The 12,370-nt window shown below is 39.8% G+C and overlaps 1 protein-coding gene across 4 annotated transcripts in view; it reads left to right on the plus strand.

Moving 5' to 3' along the window:
- ARNT2 (aryl hydrocarbon receptor nuclear translocator 2) overlaps positions 1 to 12,370 on the plus strand; it is a 97,854-nt gene that overhangs the window by 26,557 nt on the left and 58,927 nt on the right. For 3 of the 4 annotated variants that reach the window (XM_032699982.1, XM_032699981.1, XM_032699984.1), the window contains exons 3-6: positions 4,352 to 4,399; positions 7,487 to 7,531; positions 10,128 to 10,341; positions 11,766 to 11,979. In XM_032699982.1, coding sequence (XP_032555873.1) covers positions 4,352 to 4,399; positions 7,487 to 7,531; positions 10,128 to 10,341; positions 11,766 to 11,979 — 521 coding nt within the window. The remainder of the gene's footprint in view (positions 1 to 4,351; positions 4,400 to 7,486; positions 7,532 to 10,127; positions 10,342 to 11,765; positions 11,980 to 12,370) is intronic. The other variant, XM_032699985.1, reaches the window with a different exon arrangement.

A 12,370-nucleotide genomic window follows, 5' to 3' on the forward strand; every position in this document is an offset into this window, starting at 1 on the left:
AACATATTTCCATTGCTACCTAACATAGATAAGCTTTTGTACTTTTGAGTTACAGGATATTTGATCTCTTTTTTGATCATAAACCATGTCAACTGTGAGTACCAGTTTGCAATTTACTGTTGCCAAGGGTTGGTGCTGCTGACTGTGAATTATTCTGATTATATTAAGTACTGACTTGATATTAATTAAAATGCTTTAACCGTTGTGTTTTAAGTATTGTCATCTATTTGCGAGAAGGTGGAGTGAGGGGAGGGTGAGAGGAACATAAAATCAAATTATTTTAAATGTATTTAACATGCAAATTCAGTGAGTCAGTATAGATTTGCTTTTATACCCAGATGGTGGTATTTCATCTGTGCACCACAGCTCTGAACTAATAACCCTTCTCCAAGCCTGAGCTGAGGGTGCATTTTTTTTTTTTTAATGCTCAGTGTGTGTGTGTGTATTCAGACCTTGAGGGAAAGAATGCCTGCTGTGTCTGATTCCTCCAAGCCTGTCTTTGAACAAAGTTGCAACTAACACTTGGTCCTTTCATTACTGTCCTAGCGATACATCTTTGCACACCTAAATCCTTGGGCATTTTAGAAATGAATGCTTTGTGTCAGACATAAAGGAATGGAGCTGGTGTACACAGCCAGCTTTCCCAGTTTTGGTTATCTCTGAAAATTGTTTCTTTTCTCATAATTGCTGAGGCAAGCTGGCAGAATAATTGCTGTATGGACTTGAATGTAGATTAGTTTAAACTCATTGGCTACCCAGAAGGTTTCTCTGCTGTGTAGGCATTTGGCTTCATTGACAGCTTGGAAAAATATTTTTCCTTTCTATAAATTACACCAACTGCTTTATGGAAAAGAGTGACAGCATAAGATAATGCATTGCAGTGGTCAATGACTACCTTAGATTAATGCACCCTCAGTTCTTTATTTAATGTGTTTTTAATTTGGGCTTTGCTGTATTAGAGAATAAGGGGCTCTTTCACCTTCCTGGCTTGTCTGTACTTGGGCAGGGAGGGTTTGGGTTTTTTTTGATTATTGGTTTTGTTCTGGTTTTTTTTTTTTTTTGACCCAGAACTATTAAGATCTGGGGAGGAAGAGACCTCAGCCCCCCATTTTACCCTCACAATATTTTACTGAACAAAAGGCTGTAGTACAGATCCCCATCTGCCTCTCAGCTGCATCTGCTCCTGACCATTCCTGCCTGTCCCCTTCCTACACTGTATAATCATGGCAAGCATCTTTTGACATTTCCTGGGAATTTTATGTAGTAATTTTGTTGCAGTCTTGAAATTCTCTCCCATCTCAATTTTTTAACCTGTGCAGGTCTACCTTGTTGTAGACTTTTAGGGGGGTTTTGTATGAAAATAATTGAGAATAATTAAATTTTTAACAATATTTTTATCACTGTATTTATGGTACCCACACATCTTTTAAGGAAAATACATTTTAATAAGTACCTCATACATCAGGCCTTTTCACGATTGATGTGAACAGTATGAAAGAGGAAAACAAGATTTATGCTGTCTCTTCAAAACAAGAGAGAATAGTGCAGCTCTTTTTAAAGCCTCTTTTTAATGGGAATTTTAAATGAAGATAAAACATAGTCTTTCTGAATCTTCTGAAATGATGTCATTTGTCTTCTGGGAAGCTGCTTCTACTGTTTTGCTAATGTGCAGTATATTCTATCTAAACAGAAGATCTTATCTGTCAGGGTATGAGGAGGTTGATGGAATATTATTTTTACATGTTCTGCTGTGTTCTGCTAAAGGTTACAACTGATTCACTGTCTTCCCCTCTGCCTCACTGTAAAGCAGACACGGTGGATCAAGCAGGACATTGGAATCAATGACTTTATACCTGAGATTTTTTTTTTAATGTTTCAAAAAGGTTTTTTCATTTTGCAATGGGAAATGTGAAATTAGGAAATGTGTTTATTAACAAAGATGGGACAAAGATACATTTTGCTGTTGCATTTTTACAAGTATTGATAATTTTAATGAACTTTATGTTCAATATCTGGATTTCTTTATAAGATTGCATTTGGAATAAAGTCAAGGGTTTTGGGTAGTTTAACAGAGCAAAGGCGTTATTTAAAGATAGAGGGTACAGACTGATAGTGCACCCTAAGCACTCAGGTTATGCCATGATGAGCCTACTGTCAATGTGGGAGTTGTTACCTATGGTATTAACCCATCTAAGGTGAGAAGCTGATATCCAACCATCCTGATAAGTAGGTGTGTTAGTCCCCCTTGCTCCTTCAGAGGTGGGGACACAGCGTGGGCAGCAGGATCAGGCCTTTAACTGTCATCAGCTTCTCTGTAATTCTCTGCATTGTATTCCAGAAATCATAAATTAGACTAAATGCAGTAGAGCTAATTTTTGATTTTGGGGGAAAATCCACTCAGCTGGAGTATTTGGCTGGAAGCTAAGAAAATCGTAGAATCATATCTACCAAGGCATGAGATATCTATGTGTACTGGAGAGGAAGGAAAAGAGTTACAAAATTCATCTGTCCCATATTAAAGCAGTGTCTCATAAAATCCCTGAAGAAAGACTTTTCCCCATAGGTGTATATTTTTTTCTGCAGCCCTTTCTCCCCTGGTTTGAAACTGGAGGTTTCTCTCAGTTATTTCCTTCATCAGTGAAGGATGTGATGCTTTTGTGAGAGGTTTCGGGTGGAGCCAGCCCAGTGCTGGTGTGATGTGCCCTCCACTTATGGACCAGCAGTTCTCCTGTAACTTTGACTTTCACATTTTCAGTGTGAGTAGAAACACTGCAATTAGAATAACTCGGAAGTTTGTTCTGGAACGTCACCTGCAGGCACATTATTATATGTGGGGAAAAAGCAGGTAGGTAAGAGGAGACCTTTGGGGCTAGGCAATAATATGTAAATGTTAAATTGCTGGGAGTATTGTCTGTGGTAAAAGGGGAATTCAGGCTGCTGGTGTCAGCACTGAAGGCCACATTTGGGGTGACAGCAGCAGCTGGGTCCTGGCTTAGCTGCAGCCCCATGACATGGGTGAGGGCACTGGCCACTGGAGGTCGGTGGTGTTCTGCACAAGGCAGCTGAAAGGTCACAGACTTTGGGACCGGATTTGGTGGTGATTAGGTGAGCAAAGATGTAATTTATAATGAAAATGATGATTGCACCAAAGTTAAGCAAGTTAAATACACAGCTTTTCTTATGACTCTTTGGGGAAAATGGTTTTCCCTCTGCTTCCTTCAGAAATGAATAATCACTATAACCATCTGGAAAATATTATTGTGACTTTCCTAATATTGTGTCCAATTCCTGTGCTGATTTACTGCCCTTGTCCCACTTGTATGGAGGTTGCTGTGACTTGGACACATCTTTTATGGGCCAGTCTGTCTTGGTTATCAGAGTTAGGAAGTGAGGCAGTACTGCCTAACTGGCACTTGTACTTCTCTATGCTGATGTAGTTCTAGAGAATGTTTTTACATCATTGTTACCACACCCTAAACATAGAAATCTCAAGTTGTAATTGGTAGGAATTCTTTTAATACTGAGATAAATGGATAAATGTCATTGTCACTTTGCAGGGATTTTACCTTTAATAGGATTTATATGTGTCGTTAATATGAAGAGTGTTACATATGTAATCTGTAATTGTATGAAGTTTTATTACAATGAAATGTTAGAAAACCTGGAGTGTCAAAGAAATCTGACAAAGTTGTTTGCAAAACAGATCTATGATTTTCTGTCTACACAAATTAAAGTGACTAATCAAGATCTGTATATCATACTAATGTATTATCTTAAATAAATACACTAATACAATAATTGTATGTGATAATTTTATATTGGCTTGGTTCTTACTCTAAATTAGTGGCAGAGTCACCACCTCATGATTAGGATATATATATTTGTCCATCTTCTTTTAAAGTATAAAAATGTATAAAATGCTTCGGAAATTATACTATTGCTTAGCTTTGTAGTGGCTTAATATCAGTGGGAAGGAGACAATCACACTGCCTAACATAGGAAACTAATTTAGATGTCTACTTTAGGAAGTTTATCTTCCCAATCATTCTATGTGAGAAGTGAAGAAAGACGTTCCTGCTTTTTATGGCTCCTTGGAGAAGCCAAACCAGAGGGCTGGGATTTGGCTCAAGGAAGAGCTCATCTCTTCTGCTGACTTAAGAAGGAGGTCTGGGACATAAGTCAGCTAATGAGCTGCTTCTAGGTCTGGAGAATATGAGCAAGACTGGAATCTGCAGTCGTTAACACCTCTAGTCAAAACACAAAACAAACAAGTTTGAGAACCACTGGCTTGAATGTTCATGGCCCCATTGCCTGTGTCTTGATTACTGATTTGGAAATCTTGCTTTCACAGAATGGACTTCGATGATGAAGATGGGGAGGGGCCCAGCAAATTTTCAAGGTGAGCATTTATGAAGAGTCAGCCAAATCACAGACTTCTCTCAGTGAAGAAAGACAGCTGTCTCACTACTGATGTTTTAAAGTCAGTATGAATATGGCTGAAGAACTTGCCAACAACTTGACCCAAATTCTAGATACTGTTTTTATCAGCTTCCTCTGCAAATTAGGCATCTCAATAGAAATCTGCCTAATGTAGTTATTGGTTTATAAAGCTGACAGTGTGTGTGTCATAATTTCACTCTGCAGCTACGTGAAATAAAAAAATTTGTGATTTTTAGCTTATTATTTCAACTGCTGTAGATGTACTTTGGCTATTTAACATTGCTGAAGTTGTCTTTCTGCCACTGAAAGTGGAATTTTATTTCTAATTTATTTCAGATGTTAACTGCTTGTTAAGACAATTTGACAGATCCTAAAGGTGGATTGAATTTTTTTAAGATTAGTGAGCTTTACATAATGTACCATTAGGCGTAACTGAATAGTAAAAATTGACAAAATAAATGTTAATTAACGTGGAATATTCTAAGCTAGAAATAAACAGTAAAGCATCATTGTCATTTTCTCACTTTTCCTTTTCATTTCTGGTCACACTGTTTGCGTTTTTTCATCAGAAACCAAGCAGCTGCAGTGAGGGGTGTAGACACTTTGAGGCTTGTAGGTAACTGCTGATTATCCAAATTGTAATTGCAGCTCTCTGTCAGCAGCCATGTTGAAACACAGCTGTCACTGTAGGGTTTAACAGATCTTCCTAGTCAGTCTGAAAGATAAGTGTGCTGAAGATACTCTGTAACACTCTATCGGGATTTACTGGACAAGACCAGCAGCACCCCTGTTGAGCTGATGTCATTTACAGAAAGGCTGCTCCAGTCCTTGCTGTTAAAACTGGTGATCTGAGGGCTTAGTCCTAATATTTGCTAGAAGATACATGTTAAGGGAACAAGATTTTTGATGAATAGGACCTGATTCGTGCCTGCATAAGCATCAGGGTTTCTAGGCACACTGGTGCACATGTGTTGGTCTTTCTCCATTCTGGCTTCAGGTTTTCAAAGTTTGCTAGTGGGTTGAGCCAATAGTTCCATTAGTTTTATTGGAGAGGTATGCTGTGATGTGCTTAGACTCAGTTGATTTTAGATGTCAGATCAAAATCTGGTATTTAAATCCAAAATGCAGTACAGACCTCAGATTGTCTCTTTTTAGAGAGTACAGAAAAACAGTGCAGAGACAACCCACAGCTATGTTCAGACATCCTCTTCTTGCTGTGCTCTCTCTCTCTTTATGACTTTTTCCTTCTCCAGGGTGCTCACATGACTGACTCCTAGCTTATCTCAGTCAAAACTATTTGGTTAGCAAAGAACTGCTGTTTAAATGTTTAAGCTAACCCAGCTGGCTTTGACTGAAGTGCCTGAAGGAGCATGTGTGCAGAAAGGTCAGCTGGGAGACTGGAAGTAAAAAAGCAGTAGTTGGAGGCAATAACATCTTCAGCCCAGTCAGGCAGAGAAGGATGAGTGGAAAAGCCCCAGGCTTGTGGGGGAGCACAGGAGTAGTGGTGTAGTACAGTATTCCACATGAGTTAACACACTTTGCTTCTCAGGGACTGCCAGGTCAGCTCAGGTATCTCTGCATGGCATCTCATCCTCACACGGAGCCGTGTGCATGTGCTTCCCACATGGTGGCATGTGGCCATTCCTCATGGAATCTGTCTTTTTGTTGGAAATTTTTAGTCTCAGTCTGTTCTCTGGGCACAGTCGAGGGGAATAAAGGGGCATTTTTACTTGAACGTTTTGAGGGTGCTGGTGTTAAACACAACATAAAGACAACTCAAGTCTTGCTTAAGCTTTGTCTTCAGTGTTTGACTCTTAATGAGGAAGGAAAATATGAAACTTCATTAGGAACTTAGTTTTAATTCAAGGAAAAACAAAAAGTTCATTATTAGTTTTTTAGAAGAGAAAAACATACTTATTTAGTCTGTATTACTTTGTTAGTTAATGCATGAGACCTTCATATGCTGTCTGTTGTAATAAATTACGTCATTTTGGAAAGGTGTAATTCTAATAAAAAATCTCACTTAAATATTCTTGAGCAGTAATACCCTTACTTTTAGAAAAGACATTACCTTATTTTTGTATTTTCCAAAACCTACATTTTCTGTTTTGGAACAAGCAATTTGGTTTCTCCAAAAGTAAGAACTTTTTCAAACAGCTGTGTCTTTTTGTAACTGTGCTAGCAAAATCTAGTTTCAAATGACTGGAATGTTTTTCAGGAAAGGGAAAGAGGAGCAGCATGTAATTTTTTGCTGAAATGTCACATTGCTGCCTGTCTTTGGGACAATGGTTCAGAAACAGTGAAGCTTTAGTCTCACAGGGCAAAAGTCCCATTGGTTTGGATTTCCTCCATAAAAGTGCTGCCAATACACTGCACATACCTGGCTGGGCATCCAACTTCTGTTGATTTGTGTAGGAGCAAAGTACCTGTTTACTTCTAGGGATTTAAGCCAGTTTAAATTTCACTTCTATTTACCGAGCAGTTTCACCTGCCTGCCTGACTTCTGCTGGTCTCCACAACAGCCAGTACAGTATCTGTACCTCCAAAACTTTTTTCTGAAGGCGTCCTTACATAACACATCGCATTTCAGCCGAGTCTCTGCCCTCCCGTGTTATCTGCAGACCATCAGTGCCCTCTGCTGAATGGAGTGAGCTGTGGTTGCAAGCTGGAACAGAGACAGCTCGTTCACTTCCAACACAGCAATGAATATTTCATGGGCTGCTGTCGATAAAAGCTCACTGGTGTTTTCTGTAATGGTGCTGGTTGTCAAGTTTCCCAAGCAATCAGTGTATGTCAAAGTGTTTGCATAAATCCACTGAAACTTGTCTTCTACTTTTTTAAATATACAAGTGAAGCTTTTTAATCGGCATGGCTTGGAAGTATCATCAGGCTCTGTGTTTTCTTTGCTGTGTCATTCTCATTCCCTTGTTTTTCTTGCTGTTATTTGTAATAGTTTGCAGTTGTGCACCTCTTTGCTTTCTGCTGTGTGTTGACTATAATGCAACGTGTGACCCTTGTTGACTGACGTACTATCTCTTGTTTTTAGGTATGATGGTGATCAAATCTCTGGTGATAAGGAAAAGTTTGCAAGGTAGGCGTGTCCTGTAGAGCTCTTCTGCTGAGAGAAAAGAGGGGGATGTTCGTGTCCAAAAATGTCAGTACGTGTGCCTTAGCTTAGAGAGCTGGTTATTTTGTTTTAGGTGGGATGATGATCAAAGGACTGCTGACACAGGTAGGAAAAAGGGAAGTCAAATATGGTTTGCCTCCATTTCTGCTTTATAAGATGCCATTCTGACTGATCAAAAGTCAGAATGGATGGTGGATCCAAAAGTGCTTGAAATCAGAAATACAAACCCTAAGTGATTTTGAATCAGCTGCCCGGTATCCCAGAACTTAACGTCCTTCCAGAATTTCCATATAAAAACAAAGGTAGAAATGACAGAATTAGGACATCATTCTGTATACATGTTTATGAATGCCAGGGTTCCTTGGACACACACTTTCAGAAGAGGACCACAGCTCCTCTTTTTCTTTTAAGGATTTAAATTTTAACAAGTTTCAGGAAAGTGTAGGTTTTTTTGTTTGCTTGAACATTTTCACGGCCAGTAGATTAACATGCTGTTACTTTTTAGCTTTTATGATCATAAATGAAATGGACTGTTGGGATATTCTTTTCTTCTCGGGAAGTTTTGCAGTCTCTTTATTTACTCTGTATAATGGTTGTTTTCATAGTTCAGGAGCATTAAAATACTTTAGTGGCAAGACAATGTCATATGTATTTATAAATGTAAAATGTATGTTGAATATGTCTGTTCTTTGTCTCTCTTTCTTGATCACTGCTTCTGTGAAAATGCTGAACTTAGAGCAAGCTTTCATCATGTAAAAGTGCTTTTTTTTCTTGCCCTTGTCCACATTTACCTGCATGTATAAGCTGACATGTACACAGGTGTGCTGTATGTACATGTGCACTGTCACACAAGCTACTCTGCTCATGTGTGTGTACATGATCCAACTTCCACATCTGTGCAGACCCCCACAAAGGCTGTTTATCAGCCAGGTGAAATGAAAGGTTCACAATTACAGTGTAATAGTGACCTCAGGCAAGGCTTGGCTGTGATTTACTGAGCAACCAGGGGCTGTCATTGCAGGCACCCACAGCTGGGTTTCCTGAGTATCAGACAGTAAGCACAGGCATCAGTAGGAGTGATAACTCTGCATGTAGCCCCAGCAAGGGGTATTTCTGGAGACAGTGCCTCATGCATGTAACACCTGTATGCAGGGGCAGGATACACATTGTAAAGCAGGCCAAGCCCATGCATTCTTCTATTTCAGAAAGCAGCATGCAACAACTCAGATTATTTCCTGCATTTTAAGAAAAGGCTTCATTCTTCAAAGAAGCCAAAAAGTGTACCAAGCCTATCTTCTGCTTTCATGATCAGTCTTCATAGCAGTCAGCTCTAAAGAACGTTCCAGTTTCTTTTAATGTTGTGTTATCACATCAGTCAGTGCTGGTGGACTCTCCAAGTGATCACCTCTCACGTCTTGTTGGATCAGCCAGCGATCCCACAAGAATATGCCATGCTCAGCTCATTGAAATGAGTGGAAGATGCTGCTTTGACAACTGAAGCATCATCTACCTGTTGTGTACTTGTATTTAGCTGCCATCTGACAGGTACAGTATAAGAAGAATAAGTGCAAGGCACTGAAGCATTCTAGGTCCACTTGGACCATTTCAGATATATTGGTGTGATTCCTTAATAGTGATCAAACTATGGTGATTTCCAGAAGGGGAAAACTGAACTCCCAGGTCTTTGTTTCTCAAAGATTTTGGTGGCTGTCCATTTTGAGAATTCTCAAATTTGACTCACCACCCCAGTCATATGTTTCCTCTAAAGGATGAGAACATTGGAGCTCAGCCCAATCTGGGCAGCATCAAGTACTGTCATTGTTATTTCCCTGCTGTGCTAGATTGTTTTTGAGCATAAATTCCAGTCTATGTCTGACAAGCCAGATGTTTACTTGCTGTCTTTCGTACTCATTTTATTTATTTATTGGGATTTTTTTTCATGTGTACTGTTATACCATATATATAGTCCCAGTGCTGCAGTCTGATCCTGCAGTCATGTAGTTACTCCCTGCAGGGATGTGGGATGTTCCAAAGAGTATTTCAGGACTAGAGATCTGTGTATCATTGAATGTTTTTTTTTTTTTTTTTTTGTAAGTCAGCACTGACACTGCTGACCTGATCCAGCTGTTAGTGGGAGGTTTCCTCTAAAAGACACCTTTATAAGCAGATCCAACATATTGAGCAAGGACTGAAAGCTGAGAGATGCATCTCAGCAAATTTGGGAGTTTGGCTGATGTCAGTTCCTCGTATCTTTCTACTTCATTTTTGTCCTTAAGCCAAAGCAGATTAAGCTGGTTAAGAGATTAAGGTCACAAGCTAATAATTAGAAATATGGGTTCTTTTCACAGCTGTGAACAAATCATATTTGTCTGTCTGTGGCCTGGATTTTCTGCCTGTAAACTGAGGGGGATAATAGTTGTTTGCTTTGTAAGGGACTTTGCTCTCCTGGGGTGCAAACAGCAAAAGAAGTACCAAGTATCATGATTAGTTACCTCCAATTTGAATTCTTACACTGCTCATGTCTCTTTTCTGTTGGTTTGGTGTTTCTTCAAATGTTCAGGGAGAATCATAGTGAAATCGAGAGGCGCAGGAGAAATAAGATGACCCAGTACATCACCGAGCTGTCTGATATGGTGCCCACCTGTAGCGCCTTGGCTCGTAAGCCCGACAAGCTGACAATTCTTCGGATGGCTGTTTCACACATGAAATCAATGAGGGGCACTGGAAACAAATCTACGGATGGAGCTTACAAGCCTTCATTTCTTACAGAACAGGTAGAATTTCAACAAATGTCTGTTTCCTCTGGTGTGAATACGGTCAGTTTTTTGTGACCGTTTGGACTTGATCTTAAGTCTGACAGATCTTCCTCTTTGAAGAAGCAAATTGGTGTTCTTACTGTTGAGGTCTGTCTGAAAAGCAAGGCACTTGCTGCCTCTCAGAAAGGAATTTTCACCGCCGGGTCTGAGTTCTTCCCATCCTAACAAATATTCTCTTAAATAATTAAAAAATGAGTCTGGAAAGACCTGTCTGTCCCTCTGGGGGTTAGAGGAAGGTTAAAAACATTGTTTAGTCTTAATAGTGGACTTCCCAGCAGCTGAACTGGGCAGAGATGAATCCCATCTGTACTGGCTGAGGTACTTCCTGGTTACATTTTCGATGGAAGAAGGGAGATGTACCTAGTGCTTGAAGGAAAACTGTGTTTGACTGAGTGCATTTGAAATTCCTGCCACCTTCATTGTTTTTGAAGTCCTATGGGTGTAATGTGCATTTTTGTGGGCTGAAACGATTTAAGCACTTACACATGTAAGCTATGACCAGAGGCAATGCTGCTTTCTATTAGAGAGACAGCAGCTGCTGCTGACCTCTCAGTGCTCATCTCTAGTTATTCTGGCTTTCCTGAAGTGTGTTTCTGGAGGGACTGTGCCTCCAGGTGAGTTCAGGGCTCTGAGTGCTGCATCTCTGGTGGATGTGTGGGTGTCTCAGGACAGAATCACCCAGGATGCTGAGCAAGGGACCATGTAAAGAAAAGGACGAAGACAGGGTTGCTTCAGACCCTTTGGATCTCTGGGGCTTAATATGCACAGACTGGAAAATGAAAGCAAGAAATGATACAACCTTCTTGTGTTGTGGCTCAGGCCCCCTAATGGAAGAGGAGGCTGGGGATTCCTTCTTTGTTCCCATTGCACTTTCTTTCTTTTATCCAGTGACTGTTTAATTTACAAATGGAGCCCATCCTGAGAAGGACCAGGGGGAACCAAACTAGAAAATCTTGTTGGTTTCTTTCCAATTAAATTATTCAGGATATTTAATTAAGGAATGAATTTGCTATATGAGTTAGAGCTGTTCATTTCTTCTGTTTTCACTCTGAAATATCTTTTTTTTAATCTGTATATAATGTTAGATGCCTATCATGCAGTATGCAGTGAGTATTAGTTGCTTGATTGTCCTAAAGTACACCAGATGATCACCAGCTGAAAGGCAATAAAGGAAAACAAAGTGTTGTTTGTTACTGAGATTGGCAGTTCATGGCTTGCTACAAATTTGGTTGTGTTTTTACATCAGCACTACAGTGCAAATTTCAGTCTAGGTTTTGATCAGCTAATAAGATCGCAAGAAAACAATGTTCTTTGACAGGGACAGATGTTTTATTTAATTCCCTTTTCATGCTGGCATTCTAATCAAATCCTTTCTTTGGAAGGAACTGAAACATCTTATCCTGGAGGCTGCAGATGGGTTCCTGTTTGTAGTTGCAGCTGAGACGGGGAGAGTGATCTACGTATCAGATTCTGTGACTCCTGTGCTGAACCAGCCTCAGTCTGAGTGGTTTGGCAGCACTTTGTATGAGCAGGTTCACCCAGACGACGTGGAAAAGCTGCGAGAGCAACTGTGCACATCCGAAAACTCAATGACAGGTCAGACACGTGTGATGTATGGCTCTGTGTGTTACGGATCCCGGCAGAGTTTTTCCCGACGTTCAGAATGCCTGGTTTAAAAATCTGGTAAAAATGGAATTCAGCAAGATTAAGCTGTTTTCTTGCAGGTAGTGCGGTAATATAAGTCTTCTTTTGTGTGACTGCATTTTGCTCCCTATTTGTTTGACTTCAGTCAAACCACCTTCACGTAGCTCTGCATTCAGACTTCTAGTTTGGAATCTGGATTGTTCTCAGGCTTGGTCTGGAAATCTAGGTTGTTTTCATTTTATCCTCAGTGAACTTGTGACTTCTTTACAAATATATGTTTCTTTAGGGCAGTGTTTGATTTGAAATCAAAAATCATACTTTAGACTTTTCCATTTTTGTAAAA

This window comes from Chiroxiphia lanceolata, chromosome 12 (genome assembly GCF_009829145.1).
Source record: "Chiroxiphia lanceolata isolate bChiLan1 chromosome 12, bChiLan1.pri, whole genome shotgun sequence".
NCBI lineage: Eukaryota > Metazoa > Chordata > Aves > Passeriformes > Pipridae > Chiroxiphia > Chiroxiphia lanceolata.